This window comes from Chaetodon auriga, chromosome 4 (genome assembly GCF_051107435.1).
Source record: "Chaetodon auriga isolate fChaAug3 chromosome 4, fChaAug3.hap1, whole genome shotgun sequence".
Classification (NCBI taxonomy): Eukaryota; Metazoa; Chordata; class Actinopteri; order Chaetodontiformes; family Chaetodontidae; genus Chaetodon; species Chaetodon auriga.
This window is the reverse complement of record NC_135077.1, coordinates 25,476,265-25,491,607: the sequence shown is the minus strand read 5'-3', so window position 1 is coordinate 25,491,607 and position 15,343 is coordinate 25,476,265. Positions and strand designations below refer to the sequence as shown.

The following is a 15,343-nucleotide window of genomic DNA, read 5'->3' as shown; positions in this document are numbered from 1 at the left end:
GAGAACTGGGTGAAGAAGATGTGGGACCAATGAACGGAAAGTAAAAGGTTCTTTTTATTGCACCTAAGAATTTATGGAGTGTTGTTTGTACTGTTAATTTTTGAGGAAAGCATATTGCACAGATTTTATTTTGAAAAAACAAATTTAATTACTACAAACATACTGGATGACCACAATAAGAGCTGGTAGATCGCAGCCTGTACACCAATCAGCACGCTGACAACCTCACATCAGATCCGATTCAGACACTGGTATGACAGATAAACAGAGGGACTTATCAAACTCTGGCTGATTTAATGCTCTGATATTCAATAGACCACACAATATTTCAAATGTATTTTTCCTGTTTATGGCGGAATCAATAGGGGCAAATACCACAGCATCTCTTGTATCTTCATTTTTAGAACATGCAACTCTAGTAATGACTCCCTCTTCCATTTCTTCAACACCACTACCACCTTGGTGTCTTCTTCACTCCAAAGAAGGAAGACATCCACACGCCCTGCCAGTCAGAGCTGCTCCATCATTAAAGCCTCAATCTGGGAGATACACTAGTACTGTATGTCCAGTGGGATGCAGTTTATTGGGCAGAAAGGGAAACCACAACATAAACATGGTTTACAATAATCCTGCTAAGAGGATTCTTGCTACATATAAACAACTATTTCTGCATGAAAATTACATAACTTCCTCTTACATATAATATCTGTAGCTTGTAATCCTTGCTACGCGCGTACACTGCATCAATGCTTGTGTTCTGCATTAAATCCAAATTTTACAGCTCTTTTACTTGACCAGTGTAGTTGACAGAATGTTTAAAGGGTATAAATACATTCAGAATCTTTATTAGGTAATGTCATAATAATAATAATATGTTACAATGAGGTAGTATTCAAAAAAACAGTACTTCAATGTGGCGCTGGGCTGTTTACTCCTAATGTAATTACCTTATGACGATCACTAGTGGGAGTAGGGTCACAAAGCTTTTTGATGTTAACCATTAAATCAATGATTATAATCCAGTTAAATGTGCAAACAGTCCATTCTACTGTCCGTGAAAATTCATCTTCCTGAATTATACCTTAAATCTAATGAAGCTTGTGTTAATCTGTTAGACAGGCACTTCGAGGAGAAACACCTTCAGGTAATCTATAGACCCAGTATGGATCATTTGCTGACTTTATAGAACTAAAATTCAACCTTACAAGCAGTTACAGCATTGCATAAAACTTTCACTATCGTATTTGCCTTGATAATGTTTTGATTGTGTATCCACTTAACATCAATTCTCAAGTGTAAGTTCCCTGTTTTTCAACCCAGTTATGCAGCTGTTTCCCAACAGGCTTGACTACTGTCCAATCAGGCAATCACACAGGCCTTCAAAAACTATGAAACCATGTGACTCAATATTGATATCTAAAATTTTCAATAATCAATATTTCTACTATAACAATGCATGAGTGACATACATTGCGGAAGAGGTTGCTTGTAGTTTGGAGTCCTACACCGGTGGGTACTCACTGGTACTAAAAAAGTGCAATGTGTTTAAATGTGTTTACATGTGTTTAAACTCACAGGTATGGGCGCAGTATTAATCCCCTATGGGAGAGATTAATAAAGTGTTATCCTGTCTTATCAGGTGAAAACGAGCTAAATGTGCAAGAACTCTAAATTCACATCCAGCCAAATAACGGGACATCACCGATCCGACAGCTATGTCTACTAGCTAGTACATAAAAATGGATGACATAAAGGCAAAAACAGCCAGTACTGCATACCAAACAATACATGGACAATATATAGTTGAAGGCCAAGCTGGATGTCTGGGAGAAACTTGGTGTGGTCAGAGACTGTGCGAATAATGTTGTCAGTGGCTTTCCTGCGTTTAAATTGTATCAAGTTTGATAGCTGCAAGCAAGGCACATTGTCACTGAGGGAACAAGTTGCTGCACGAATTGACAGATACTCCAAGAACACAACTCTCAGAATGTCTAAATGGGAGGACAAGGAGGCCACAATCCAGTTAGCGGTAAAATTTGTGAGCTGGAACATCAGATCGTTTGAAATGGAAGACACTTTTTTCCTTGGCTAGATTTGTGAGTCAGGAAGGCTCCATCTTAAACCAGGGACTACCGACGGTATTCTTCTTTTACACAGCAGTGTCAAGGGCAATTAAATGTCAGCATAGTGAGCAGTAATTATGATTTGAAGTCAAATTTCTACATGTTCCTATTTTGCAAGTAAAAATCAAACACTTTAAAGTGAGTGACTGTGTTATCTGTGAATTTAACTACTGGTTGGGTGACAGACTACATTAACGGGTCAGGGTGGGTCAAGTTATGACTTGGAAATACTTGTAGGTAACAGGTCAGTTCCAACACCAAGCTTTGCAAATGGAGGTGGGTTTGCCAAAAAAAAAACAAAAAAACAAAACTGGACCTGTGCAGAACTATACAGAGAAATATCACATGAATCTGCAGCTCCTGCTGGCTTTACAGATCTTTGGTGAGTTTCATCTCATTGTTTAGTTGTAAGGTGGCCATTTTCAAACCCAATGTACAATACGTGCTCAGCACCAAACAGGAAACAGACAATGTTAGAGACTAGCTGATGAACAGAGTGGAGCCTTTAGAGGCTAAAGAGCCAGAAATTTCCCTCAGGAGTTTGTAGACAGAAAAACAGAGCTAAAAGAGGCTGTCTGTTGGACCTGGATTTGCCAAAAGCACAACTCTGTATGAATGACTGACCCCCTAATGCATCTCTGTAGGAAAACATACTGCACATTATCCTGCAAAACTTGCTTCAGGCCACAGATGAGAGTAAAAGGAGACATCCTGTTTTGAGGCCCAGCTAGCTAAATAGTGTTTAAAACAGCTAATAATCTCAATCCACACCATCTACCCATTACCAGTCCCCGAGTTATAGTAATCTGGATTAAAACATCTGGAATAGGCCCCTTCTGTGACCGGTGAGAGAGATAAGCTGATAGCTCTATCAGCTAACTCCACATAGTGACTCTTGAATTTGGCTTATAGCACAGCCCAGCATCGCTTCTCTAACAGTAGCTGCATAATACATAGGTACTAAGAAGCCAGCGGTAACCATGCAGCATGCAACCACAGCCAGGCTTGATTTTATCTGGTCGTCTATGGTTGGTTGGTACAGCTGGCAGTTTGCGAAGTATTACGTAGCATGCGAGCCACTGGCCTAATTCCACAAAGCTGCTGGCCTAAATCACAGGGACTCTCCAAATAAATGAGAGCTGTCCTGAGAGCAGCAGGGTTTAGCCACAGCACAGAGGTGTAGATGACACACAGGGATAGTAATGCACTGTGTGCTGGGTGGGTGCTTCATTCTATCACTTATCGTATAGTTTTACAGTCCAAAATTAGAATGTGATGGTATTAGAATAATCTTACGAGCCAAAACATCTCTGCTTTTTTTGCACATTACTGTTATTCTACTTACCAGATGATGCTAGGGTTTGGAAAGTATGGCCAGGAAGTGTGGGAAGAGGGAAGATGTTGTAATAGAAAGGAGCTTTATTATGGCATTGATATGTTACTATGTTACTCAGCTGTTTAAGGTCATTGAATCTTTACAACTGTCTGTCATCTGTATAACAACTGTTCCCACAGTTCATTTGCCCAATCATTCAATCTGTATCTTTCTATCTCTGAGTATTACCTGCAGGTCAATTAGCCAACAAACATAATACTGCTGTAATTCTAATCCCACCCACACTACACTGGGTATATAATAGGTGATACAAGCAAAGTCTCTTCACAGTAAGAATAATGAGAATACAACAAATGCAGAGATAAACGAAGGTTTTTTATGATTCAGGTAGGCAGAATGAGGATACGTGTGCTGATTAGGGATGGGCGTGTGGGCTCTGTGAGATCTGCAGCTGCTCATTAACAAGTTTTGGTGAGTAGAAACAGGTTTTAGAGCCAGGTTAAGGAATCCTGTCTAATATAAGGAAATGAATGACAGTGAACAGTGAAAGGTTTGCAAGTTCTGATATATTTAGCCTAGTAAGCTAGTGGAGTGAGCACATCTGTCTGACTGACCTTTCTCGCTGACGCTTTCCATGTCCACGTCCTCACAGCTGGTGTACTCGGGCGTGGAACCGCCCTCCTCCTCTGAGCTGCTGATGGACATCTGCCTCTTGTTGACTCCGCGCTTGCTCTTGTATGACCGTGGAGGGGGCGGCCGCAAAGACTCCGACTGGTCCGAGCTCTGAGAGTCCTTCCTCAGCAGGTTATCCCCACCCTTGTCCCTTGGTGTCCGTGTTGTACCAGGCTCTAAGCGGCCCTTGTTTGGGCCCCAATCTGGAGGCACAGGTCCCCCAGGTTGGGGTCCTGATCTCACTCCACCTCCAACAGGTGGAGCTCCCCCTCCTACCCCCACGGTCCTATCCACAGAGTAGGCTCGGTGGTTCTCCAGAACAGCCTTGCGGTCTCCCTCCCCACCTCCACTCCTTCTGGCCAGGCGGTTTTCAGGCACCTCCCCTGCACTACCTCCACCTCCTTCACCAGGCCCCAGCCCAACCTCATTGATCGCCAGATCACTGTGTCGTCGTTCGTGGCGGACTTTGGACACCTTAGCATGCATGCGCATCTCCTGCTCCTCCTTCTGTGGTTTCACTGGGTATCGTGCCAAGTTGGGATCACTACGGTAACGATTCTGGAACTCCTCCTCACGGCGCTGGCGCTCCCTCTGCTCCTCATCCTCTGGCCGTCTGCGGTGTGTTTCTGAACGGCCCAAGTTCTCTTGCCCATCCTCATAGTCCTGAGAATGGATCTTCTCCAGCCTCCGTCCATCTCCTAACCGTCTCTCTCCTCTTTCTCCAGCCACCACTCGTTCATCCAGGGATGACTGAGATGGCAACTTCCCTGCAGGTCTCCGGCCACTACCACGCCCCATGCCTCCTTTACCATTTTGTTCATGGAGGGAAACTGGCCTTTTCCTATATGAGAGGAAGATTCATTATGGCAATGCACCATATAGTCTGCTAACACAGATGCATCTTTTCCATTACAACAGGTGAGCAACATCAGCACTTGTAACATCAAAAAAATAATGACGAGGGTACACAAATATCCTGTGCTCAGAACTTTCCTCTCTATATTTACAAAACCTTGATGACTTTTATACAAACAGATTAAAACAAACATGAGATGTGATGAATTCTTACCTAACTCATCCACTGAATGAAAATAAAGGGATTGAATCAAAGATCTCTCAAGACTAAAACCCCCTTTTCCCCAGGGATTAAAAAACAACATTAGCTTTAGCCAGTAAGCAGTGCTAACTTTCTCAGTTTTGAAAAATATGGTTCCCATTCTCCAATTTTCCAATTCCCACCATGTTAATGAAAAAGGGTACTGGCTGTACATGTAAAGCGTCCTCTATGAGCAAGTACTGCAGCTTAGAGATGAAGTTGTGTTCAGTGTGTGTATCTTGAAGCCTTACTTTTCTCTAGGTGGTTCACTTTGGGAGCGGGAGCTGGGCATGGTGTCCGCTCCCTTGGCAGCAGTGACACCAGCGGGTGGCTGTATCCCGTCAGGCGGCCCTGCGTTGGTGTTGGTGCTCGGCGGGGCTTGGGACCTGGAGCGGAGTAGCTTCCTGTCCCTTTGGGCCTCACCTCCCGTGACTGGATTGTTCAAGGAGGTGCCCAGGCTCCCAGGCCGCACCCCTGACCCCGAAAACCATTCTCCTGATTTGGTGAGAATCTCCTGCTGTTTACGGCACAGGTTGCATACCCACATTACCTACAGGGGTTAAAGGACAAAGGTGTTTGCAAGTTGGGTTAAGTAGCATTAAAGAAGTACATTAAAAAAATTGAATACCTAACAAAGAAGTGGTTAGACATGCCTGTGACAAAAATCTGATGACTGTCAATGTGTACACAACACAAATTAATTTTATCGAACAGATAGCCTGTCACTAAACAGGCTGCTAACTATATGGAAGCAGATACAATATCTTCTAAACATTAAAAAAAAAAAAAACAATTAACCACCTTTTGTAATGTTTTTTAACTCACATACAAGATGGTAGCTCACCTTAAAAATTACATTTTGGTTTCCCCCACATGCTTTCCCCTCCTTCCTTTGCACAGCTAATCATATATTACAGAGCACTCAGATATGACAGACTGTGTTGTATTAACATTTCCATCAAAGTCAACATTATCCACGAGCACAGCTTGCTGAATGCTTTGGTAAATTCTGTAAGGTTAGAGAAATTGCAGAACTCCCTTATGAGGTCATGTCTCACCTGCCCTGTCACTCTACTGCTGGGGATTGTTACGACTCTTATTGACATGTAACCATCAATACAGTGAATTATCTTTTAGAATGATCCATGATGCTGATGTTGGTGATCCAGTATAATAAAAAGATCATACTTTCGAGGGCTACAACGAATTCTGTAATACTATAATGGAAGAAGAGAAGGGAAAGATTATCTCTAAATTGTATTGTACTGTATATATATATGCATTGTTTTTATCCAAAAGGAGAATGAGTAAAGCTATCAGCTGTCAGTGCATCATCTTTGCACATGCAGGCAATGATCTTCTGTGATTTAGTCCTTAAAATTCTATGAACGCCATCATAACAAAGTAAGATTGATGACCACAGCCATGTACAGTACCCATGATAAAATCTGATTCTTCTTTCTCTAAGTCAGACCCTCAGACAACATCAAATACTCACATGTAGCCATGGCTACTGAACAGCACCTCACTCCAACGGCAGAAAAACAGGATTTATCTCCCTCCGTATTTATAATCCCAGCGGTTTATTTTTCAGAGAATAAATCCAAAGCAAAGAGGAAACAGTCGTCTCTTGTATTCCACTGCAAAAACCTTGGCACAAGTTGAAAACAAAACACCTCTGGGACCTTTGTATACCCCAAAATGTTACTCCTTGATGGCCAGTGGGATGGACTGTTAGCAGTCAGTTTAGCAGTTAGCTTTTAGCCGTCAGCGCGCCAAAGCACATTCATCATGGCCTGATTGAATCCTAGTTGGCGCATGTCCAAACTAATCTAGAGTAAATCAGCTGCCCGCACGGCCCACAGCTGTCGGGCAGCCGCCAAGCCACACACTACAGTCTCTTTCTCTCTCTGTCTTTCCCCACCTCTTTACCTCAGCTGAGGGGCCACAGATTAGCGGTGGCCAGTAATCCTTTCAGCTCCTCACCATTATTCAACTCATCATCAGCTGACAATACCAGCCCACAAATCATAACTTCTAACCTATAGCCCACCCTCCTCCATCACCCCCCTCAAGCACAACTACACAGGTTAGAGATTAAGCTCAGATGCCCCAACCCCCTTCTGCCTTCTCACCCAGTGCATGATGGGATATAAATGACTTTATGTACAGTAAAATCCACTGAATCAAATGTGCCAATTGCAACCCTCACATTTAAACATACAAATCATTCTTCACACCTGGATCTCTGTTAAACTTTTAACTGATGAAGCCAGTTTTAACTCTTTTACAACTCAGTTTCAGAGAACTGTGTCGGGCTACAATCAAACTTCAGTACTTTATTGGTACTAACCGAAATATGTCTGTCACAGATTCATACGATACAGTTGTTCCTGTTTTAAACATTTTACACATTTTAGACATTTTCTTTATGTCAAGTTCTTGTACAGCTACATGTCTTTAGATGCCTTTTAACATTTGGCTATATTCCCTGGTGCTGAAAAACAAATAACTGCATAAAGACTCCAGAATTGTCATATTTCATGACAAACTATTGTACATTCAATTCCAGACTGTTGCGCACTCAAAACTTGGGTTCACCAACTTTAATACAATGGGTTCTGACGACAGGCCAGTGTTTATTATGCCAGGCTGAAGGACACAGTATGCACCCTAGTATGTATGAATGCAGGTATAGCGTGTTTGTACAAACCAAACCAAAACTTGACGCTAGGCTAACCAACAGTTTGCCAATCAAACCATGGCAAACAAAATTTGTGAAATCCAGTCACGAATAGTTTGCAAGATGTTGTGAGTGGACATTTGTCTCAGCTGTCTAGTGGTCTAGTTTTTCATTATACATCATAGAGGAGACAATGACCAATCAATAATCACACTGGTTCCAAATCAGCTCCATACCATTTCACTGTCATGGAAAAAATCCAGAACTACAGTACATCTCAAAATGATCATATATATATATTGGAATTTTACACTCACTGGAACATTTCTACCATAAGTATCACACACAGGGCAAAATGATCACGTTTCACCAGAATCTGACTCATTTAGTGAAATAAAAAGGGGATTAAATTATACTTCTCAAAGTTAGATATCATTCTAGTGTTGACATCAAGTATCATATCAACACTAGCTCAGAAACAATACCCAGCCCTACTGCTGAGGGTCAATCAGCATGTGAGGCATGTGAGTATCTACAAGTCACTACCAACAAACAGAAGTAAATAGTGTAATCCACAAGGTTAATCCCTGAATGAGAGCATCATATAGAAGAACACACACTGTGGGAGGACTGTTCATGGGCCTGTGTGTTCATAATCCAAAAGAGAGACATTAAAATCAGATCTTACGTTCTAATGGCACGCCTCCATGTGTTTGTTATGTGCTTTACAGCCAACAGTGCAGATGGGTGGGAGGGTAGTAAACAATAAAGAAGGTATAGAACACATGGGCACAGAGACACACACACGCACACACACACACACGCACACATAAACCTACACACAGAAAGGACATAATACATATAATGCCTCACTAGACTGATTGTGCTCTGTGTTCCTGGATAGCCTGAAAGATATTGTAGGGGGAATTAGTCGTGTGTGAACTGAGAGCATGTGTGACAATGCCCATGTGTGTGTATGTGTGTGTGCGCACATGCATGTATTTACGCAAAAGCCCCACCCTATAGTGTGTGTGACACATGTATTTGCAGTAGTGCTTGCTGCCGGACAAGCCAGAGCATGATGTCAAACCCTGAGCTAAGCTGACCAATCAGCTCTCTGCGTCCAGAGGCAGCCCACTCTCGTGTCAATGCGAGTTCATCTTGCTGCCTCACTGAATGCCGTTGAGCACAATGTACTGTGAGAATGTGGCTGCGTGTATCCACATATGTGCGCAGTGTGTATATGTGGGACATTTCTGAAACCTTCTTGCCTGGAAGAGTGTGGCGTGGGCGACTGCCTGTGGGCGAGATATGTGTGTAGAAAATAAGCAGTGCCATCTCTCTCATGTAATAATGTCAACCTCTAAAAAATGTGCTTCTCCATGGTAACCAAAGTATGGAGAAGAACCAGTAAGAGAAAGGGGGACAAAGCAGTGTGTTGCGTGCATGCGTCTGGACTTTATGGACATTACTCACATTGTGGGGTCTCACTTTCAAAATGGGGACAGAAACAGAAGTCCCCATAATGTAAATGTTTTAGGGGGAAGACTTGGGTTAAGGTTAAGTTAGGCTATGTAATGTCCCCAAAAGTGATGGAAACTGTGTGTGTGTGTGCGTGTATGTGCCTATAAATCTGAGGAAGAAAAAACAGAATGTGTATGTCAGTACTGAAGGACAATGACAGCAGGGAAAACTAAAATAAATCAATAAATAAATAATGGCATTTAGACTGCCTTGAGTTACTACAGCATTTGCTATCTGATATGAGCTTTAACATGGATTTCCTCTCCTTCCTTTTCCTTTACTCCCCTTATTTCATTTTCACTTCCTTCCTTTCCTTATCATTTATTTCCTTTATTTTCCTTCCCTTTCATTTTATGTCCTTTCCTCTAGTCTCCTTTAATTTCCTTTCCTCACCACTTCTTTTTTTCTTGCTTTCTTTCACCTCCCTCCCACTCCTCCACTACTTTCCATTTCTCTATTCCTTTTCTTTCAATTTCTTTAATTTTCTGATCATTCCTCTCATCTGCTTTTTTGCTTTCCTTTATTTCTTTCCTTTCCTCTCTTTTGTCCCTTACGTTTCATTTCCTTCCCCCCGTTTTCCTTTCCTTGACCTTCATTTTCTTCTCTTTCCCTTTTTTCACTTTCCCTTTTGTCCTTTCTTCCCTTTCCTTCACTCGCCTCTTTTCATTTCCTTTTTATTTCGTTTCATCTCTCCTCACCCTCCAGCTCAGCTGACACACCTGGCTGACTTGACAAATGAAGACACCACACACCTGTCACTCATACTTCTCTATACCATACCCCCTTCCCTTCATCTTCCGCCCCCAGCACTGCTCTCTCTATCTGCTGACAAAATGGTGAAGACGTGCCGCTGCTCTGCCAACAGCAGCAGCATTCAACAGCAGCTCCCGGCGAGAGCAGCATTCATTTAGGCCAGAATTGTGTGAACATCAGCTTTTCCTTAAATGGGCAGAATAGATGGGAGCCTTGGGGGTGGTGGGCAGTGGTGAGGGTGTGGTTGGCTTTCAGTGAGCGTGTGCAGTGACCCTGCCACCAACAAACACACACACACATATACACACACACACACACACCTCGACAGAATGACATATGAGGCAGCGCTGGGTGTAAACTGCCATCGTTCAGGGAATGGTAAATCCTGAATGGTGGTAAGAAAGACGACCGCAAAAGACATAATGCTCCATTTCCTCTAATAAGGTAGTAGATCAACTCTGCAAGCAGGCCAAATGCTTTCAGTGGTGAGGAAGGCTGAAAGCAGAGCAGAGCTGTTGAGACTGTAAATCCACACAGGTTTTACATTTCTGATCTCAGGATCACAGCGAAGACTCTCACTGCTCTTAGTGCTCTATATTACCCAACAAGTCCTCCAAATTAAACAATAAAATACCCACAGTATACACACTGTATGCAACCGCCCTCCAAAATAACACAAATAATGTGTTTCCTGATTTGACGCACCTCAGCAGGACGGCATCATTTGTCTGTGCCTCCAAAAATTGTTATAAATTACTGTTGATAAATAATTCTGCTTTATGATGTGACAACAGTGTGGATCAGATTTGGTTAGAACTAAACAATGTTACAAGAGTTGGTGTATATCATGCACTGAAGAAACCCCAAGTTCCAATGACGTGACCATCTTCTGCATTGGTGCACTAGTAAATTCATGAGAATGGGTTCTTTTGTATGCTAACAAGTTAAGTATTTAACTTAAAATTGCAAAGGTTTTAACCTCTAATGGCAAGTGCTCTAGCAGTTGGCCATTTATTTAGAATATGGACAGGAAAACTGAGCAGTTTTTCAGAGAGAAAATAAAGAATGGCTGGATGAGCCAGTGTTGATATACAGACGCCAGGAGAAGAGCAGCTTGCATAATGGTTACATCAAGACTTTGTGTAAATTAAACTCACCTGGGGCTTTGCTTCAATAATGTGATTGTCTGCTGCATGTTTTTGCTTCATCGGATCTGTTTAGTGATGTTGCAGCTTTCTCAGGTCTCAGCAACTACTTTAGTCAATACAATGTTATTTTTACTGATAGAAGTAAAGTGTGGATAGCAGAGCCAAACAGGACCCACTAAGCCCAGACGAAGTCGAAGACAAAGTTTGTGTTTAGGTCATGTTCAGTCACGTTGACTGGCCTAGACTGACTGACATGGTGCTTTTCACGAAAACACCATGAAAATAAATAAAGATTAAGGACTTACTGTCTGTGCTGGTCTACATCCTACTGAGTGCTGGGGTTTGCTATTTATGTAACAATGCATGAACGCAAGACTTATGCTATTTAAGGCGGTAAATAGCCTATTCATGTAGCCTTGTTAAGGATGGAGGACGTCAAACAAAATTTAAGGAAATTTCAGGAAAGTTGAAAATGACCAAAACCATGCATGGAAATCAACAGTATGGAGGGATTTCACTTTAATCATCAATGCAGATAATAACAAAGCAGTTGGTAATGTATATGTATTCTAAAATGTGTGGGGCTCTAATGAGATATGACAGCAATAACCAAGGAGATGGGGCCTTGCAGCGACATGTGGACTAAGGGTCCAGGATGCACACTGACAATAATGGTGTGACAGGGTAAAACAAACTCAGTGCCTTAGCTTACATCAACTGTGTCAGGCTTGGGTTAAGTTCAGGAATAAGAAAAGAATGCCTGTTGGCTTTGGGTTGGGCTCAGTTTCATAGTCAGGTCGGGTTTGGACAGAAAAAATGCAGCCTGAGCTGCACTCCAATAGAAATATATGAAGAAAAAAAGAGAAAATTAATACAGAAAACCAGAATTATCTTTTAGCACACACACTGTATGTCCAAAAAACATGTGCTTCTATTTCACATGTGAGCTTTCACGTTTCACTTATGGCTCTTCAGTGAGAGGGATAACAACAGGAGCATGTTGCTATTGGCTTTTGCCAGATCCAGTCAAGGAGGTCCTATTACTGTGAAGCAATAATGTGAGCTCCAAAACCAGGCTCGTAATGTTTGTCAGGCTCATAAGCGCATATTTTCTAGCCCAGGAAATGTGTACAGCTGCATGGTGTTGTGGGGGTGGATACAAAGGGGGAGAGAGAAGACAGACATAGGGACAGACAGTGAAAGAGGGGGATGAGAGCTAAATGGAGATGCTTCAGAATGGACAGAAGAAGGGAACAAAGAGTGTTCCAGAGGCTACTACAGAGATATAGTGGCGTATGAGAAGAGAGGAGTGGAGTGTGAGGAGGAGGAGAGAGCAGTGGGTTAGTCATCTAGTCCTGAGAAGCATGATTGAGATTATGCAGTGCATCCTCCCTTCCGGTAAAATTTGCAGTGTCAGCTTGATGCAGCAAGTGAGCGAGACTCTCCGTGGCTGTATCAGTGCGAATCTGAGCATGTGTGTCTGTATACGTGTGTTATCGGTAGAGTGTAGGCCATCAACAAATTCAAACCACACACCATATACTTGGTACAGCTGCAACCAGACAAATAAACACTAAGATGAAATGTGTTAAATGTGCTTGTATGATAAATATACACAGTATTTTAGCACTTTTCTGCACTGTATGTATGTGAGCTTCAGTGAATCAAGGTGTAAGTGTGAGCACCAAAGTACAGTCATAGAACTTCCTCTCCTCAGATTTTTGGCATGGTTGATGCCATTTTTGGCACAAAATCAGGGTCTTGTGGTTTTTCTCACCAGGTTTATCAACACCAGGAATCAATGTATACCATAGGGGTGTGTGTGTGTGTGTGTGTGTGTGTGTGTGTGTTAGCGCCTGCCTGCTCTCCACTGGGAGGCAGTACTCCTCTACAAAGGAGACAGATTGTCAGCGGTTTGCTCAGTTTCTGGAAGCCATCTGGAGCTGACATTAAACACATAAAAAAACACTGCCATTGACAAGCTATAGCACCAGCACTATCAGGGCAGCCTGACAGAGAGGGCTATGAAATACACATAAGCTTCACGCACTTCAGAGCTAGCTCAGCCTTTCTATCATGTACTGAAATTGATTTAAACTTGAAAATGTTAACATTTAATTATGTGTTGGGTTTGCAAAGCATCACAATGAGTAACCTTTGTTACCAACACTGAGAATTAGTGTGATTCTATTCTTTCATTTCAAGTTTAAGAAACATGCTTGTATATTCAGGTGGTTCAAACATTGAGTGAAGTTGGTCTATTTTGTTTCATGTTTTCAGACCAAATGACTCATATTAAGGCCAAAAAAAAGTAAGACAAGATGGACCTACATCTACCAACTGATGTTTGCTCAGTGGATAACACATAGTCAGTTGATAAACATTGTTTAATCAATTATCACTATGTAAGCTGCTTTTCCAATAGCTTCTGTAACTCAACGCATCCAGCCTTTCTTTAATTTCTGTCTCTGAAAAAGTGAAACGTACAGCTCAGGTGTACTATGCATATTGTAAAATAATGGTCAAAGTTTTTGTTTCTCTATCTGTGGAGTATCGCTCCTATTATAGGCCCATGCACACAACTTTACCACGAGGAGAAACCCAAAGCTTGAGAGGCCTGCCATGCCTAGTTACAGTTGCTGAGCTATGATTCGCAATCACTTCACACTGTCATATCTTAGTTAAGACTGCGTCATCTTGATTCTTGGAATTGAATCTAATAGCGTGCTACATGAGAGAAGTGAGCAATTACTAGATTACCAGTATTCCATAAGCAGCATATCAAAATCCTGCATGAAGGACATGAGTCAACTTTTCTCTTAACTTATTGGCTGCTTTACGTGGAAGCATAAGTAAAAACAATGAATCATCTCTCTGGCTATTCAAGGACTCAGCAACATCCCAAACTAAGTTTCACTGCCATTCTCTTCACCATGAGTGACTGTGACAGGGCGCAGCAGTAACAACACTTTGGCGACATTTTGCAGTGACCAAGCATTGTGGGAAAGTGGTAATTGACAAAGTGGAACATATACCTGGGCCCCTCCCGTCTCCCCATGGCAAGGCTGGTCTGGTCTCAAACACACAGGCAGGGAAAGCATGCACAGGCATGAGTGTGCATTCGTTGTGCATTCAAATAAATGGTCTGCAGGGTAGAGTGCTTTCTTTTTTGCATGCCAGCTGAAATCCCAATCTCCCATCCCCATGTTTGTCAAGGATTTATTCCAGAATCCATTTGTCCCCTTTCAGCACAGCCATGCCTTCAGCCATAGGAAGAGGGGTCAGGATGGGTCAGAAGGGTGAGACGCCCCTGCCGACAGCCTATATCATGGCTCATGCTCGCTCTGCCCGCCAGTTGATTTTCAGGGTCTGCATTCATTCTCAGAATTAGAGTACTAATGCAGGATCACAGCCAGCTGCCCTGGGACCTCTTAACCACAATGATATGTGAGGCCCAAACTCATCGTAGGTCTGAATTCCTGTTCTGATACTGTGAATGAGCACAGACCCAAGTGTGAGGGGGAGACAATAGTAGTGACCCATGCAGCAAAATCCATCACCCAGCAAGCCTTACCCTGTCCTTCACTATGAGACACTTTGCAAGAGGAGGAGACAGACAATGAACACAGTTAGTCTGGGTTTACACTGGAGAGAAAATCTTCTGAGGACACAATAGTTCCAGGTGGCTCCACCCCACACAGAAATCAAAGTTAACAAAAAACTGTGAACTATCAGGGACTCCCTCTGTTCAGTTAAGTCAGTAATCCATAAATGGATTTGTACACACACTGGCTCCGTTCCAATCCGATAGCTCACTCTCTTGCATCTGCGCTTGTTGGTTTTTCAACCTGTTTTCTTTCAGTTGAAAAATCATAGCCTTCGCCAACATGGAAGAAACTAAAAGAACTATTTTCCGTCACCTTCCCAGGGTAGATGTCAACATGCTGTAAACAGACAAGAGAAATCTCAGCTCCAGATTTGAACACAGCCAGCGTCTTTACCTTCAGG

General features: G+C 42.4%; 1 protein-coding gene across 20 annotated transcripts in view; it reads right to left on the bottom strand.

Moving 5' to 3' along the window:
- rims1b (regulating synaptic membrane exocytosis 1b) overlaps positions 1-15,343 on the bottom strand; it is a 71,094-nt gene that overhangs the window by 30,948 nt on the left and 24,803 nt on the right. For 18 of the 20 annotated variants that reach the window (XM_076727999.1, XM_076728000.1, XM_076728003.1 and 15 more), the window contains exons 3-5: positions 14,910-14,930; positions 5,479-5,777; positions 4,074-4,972 (exon numbers count right to left, since the gene is read on the bottom strand). In XM_076727999.1, the coding sequence (XP_076584114.1) occupies positions 4,074-4,972; positions 5,479-5,777; positions 14,910-14,930 (1,219 nt within the window). The remainder of the gene's footprint in view (positions 1-4,073; positions 4,973-5,478; positions 5,778-14,909; positions 14,931-15,343) is intronic. The other 2 variants (XM_076728011.1, XM_076728017.1) reach the window with 1 other exon arrangement.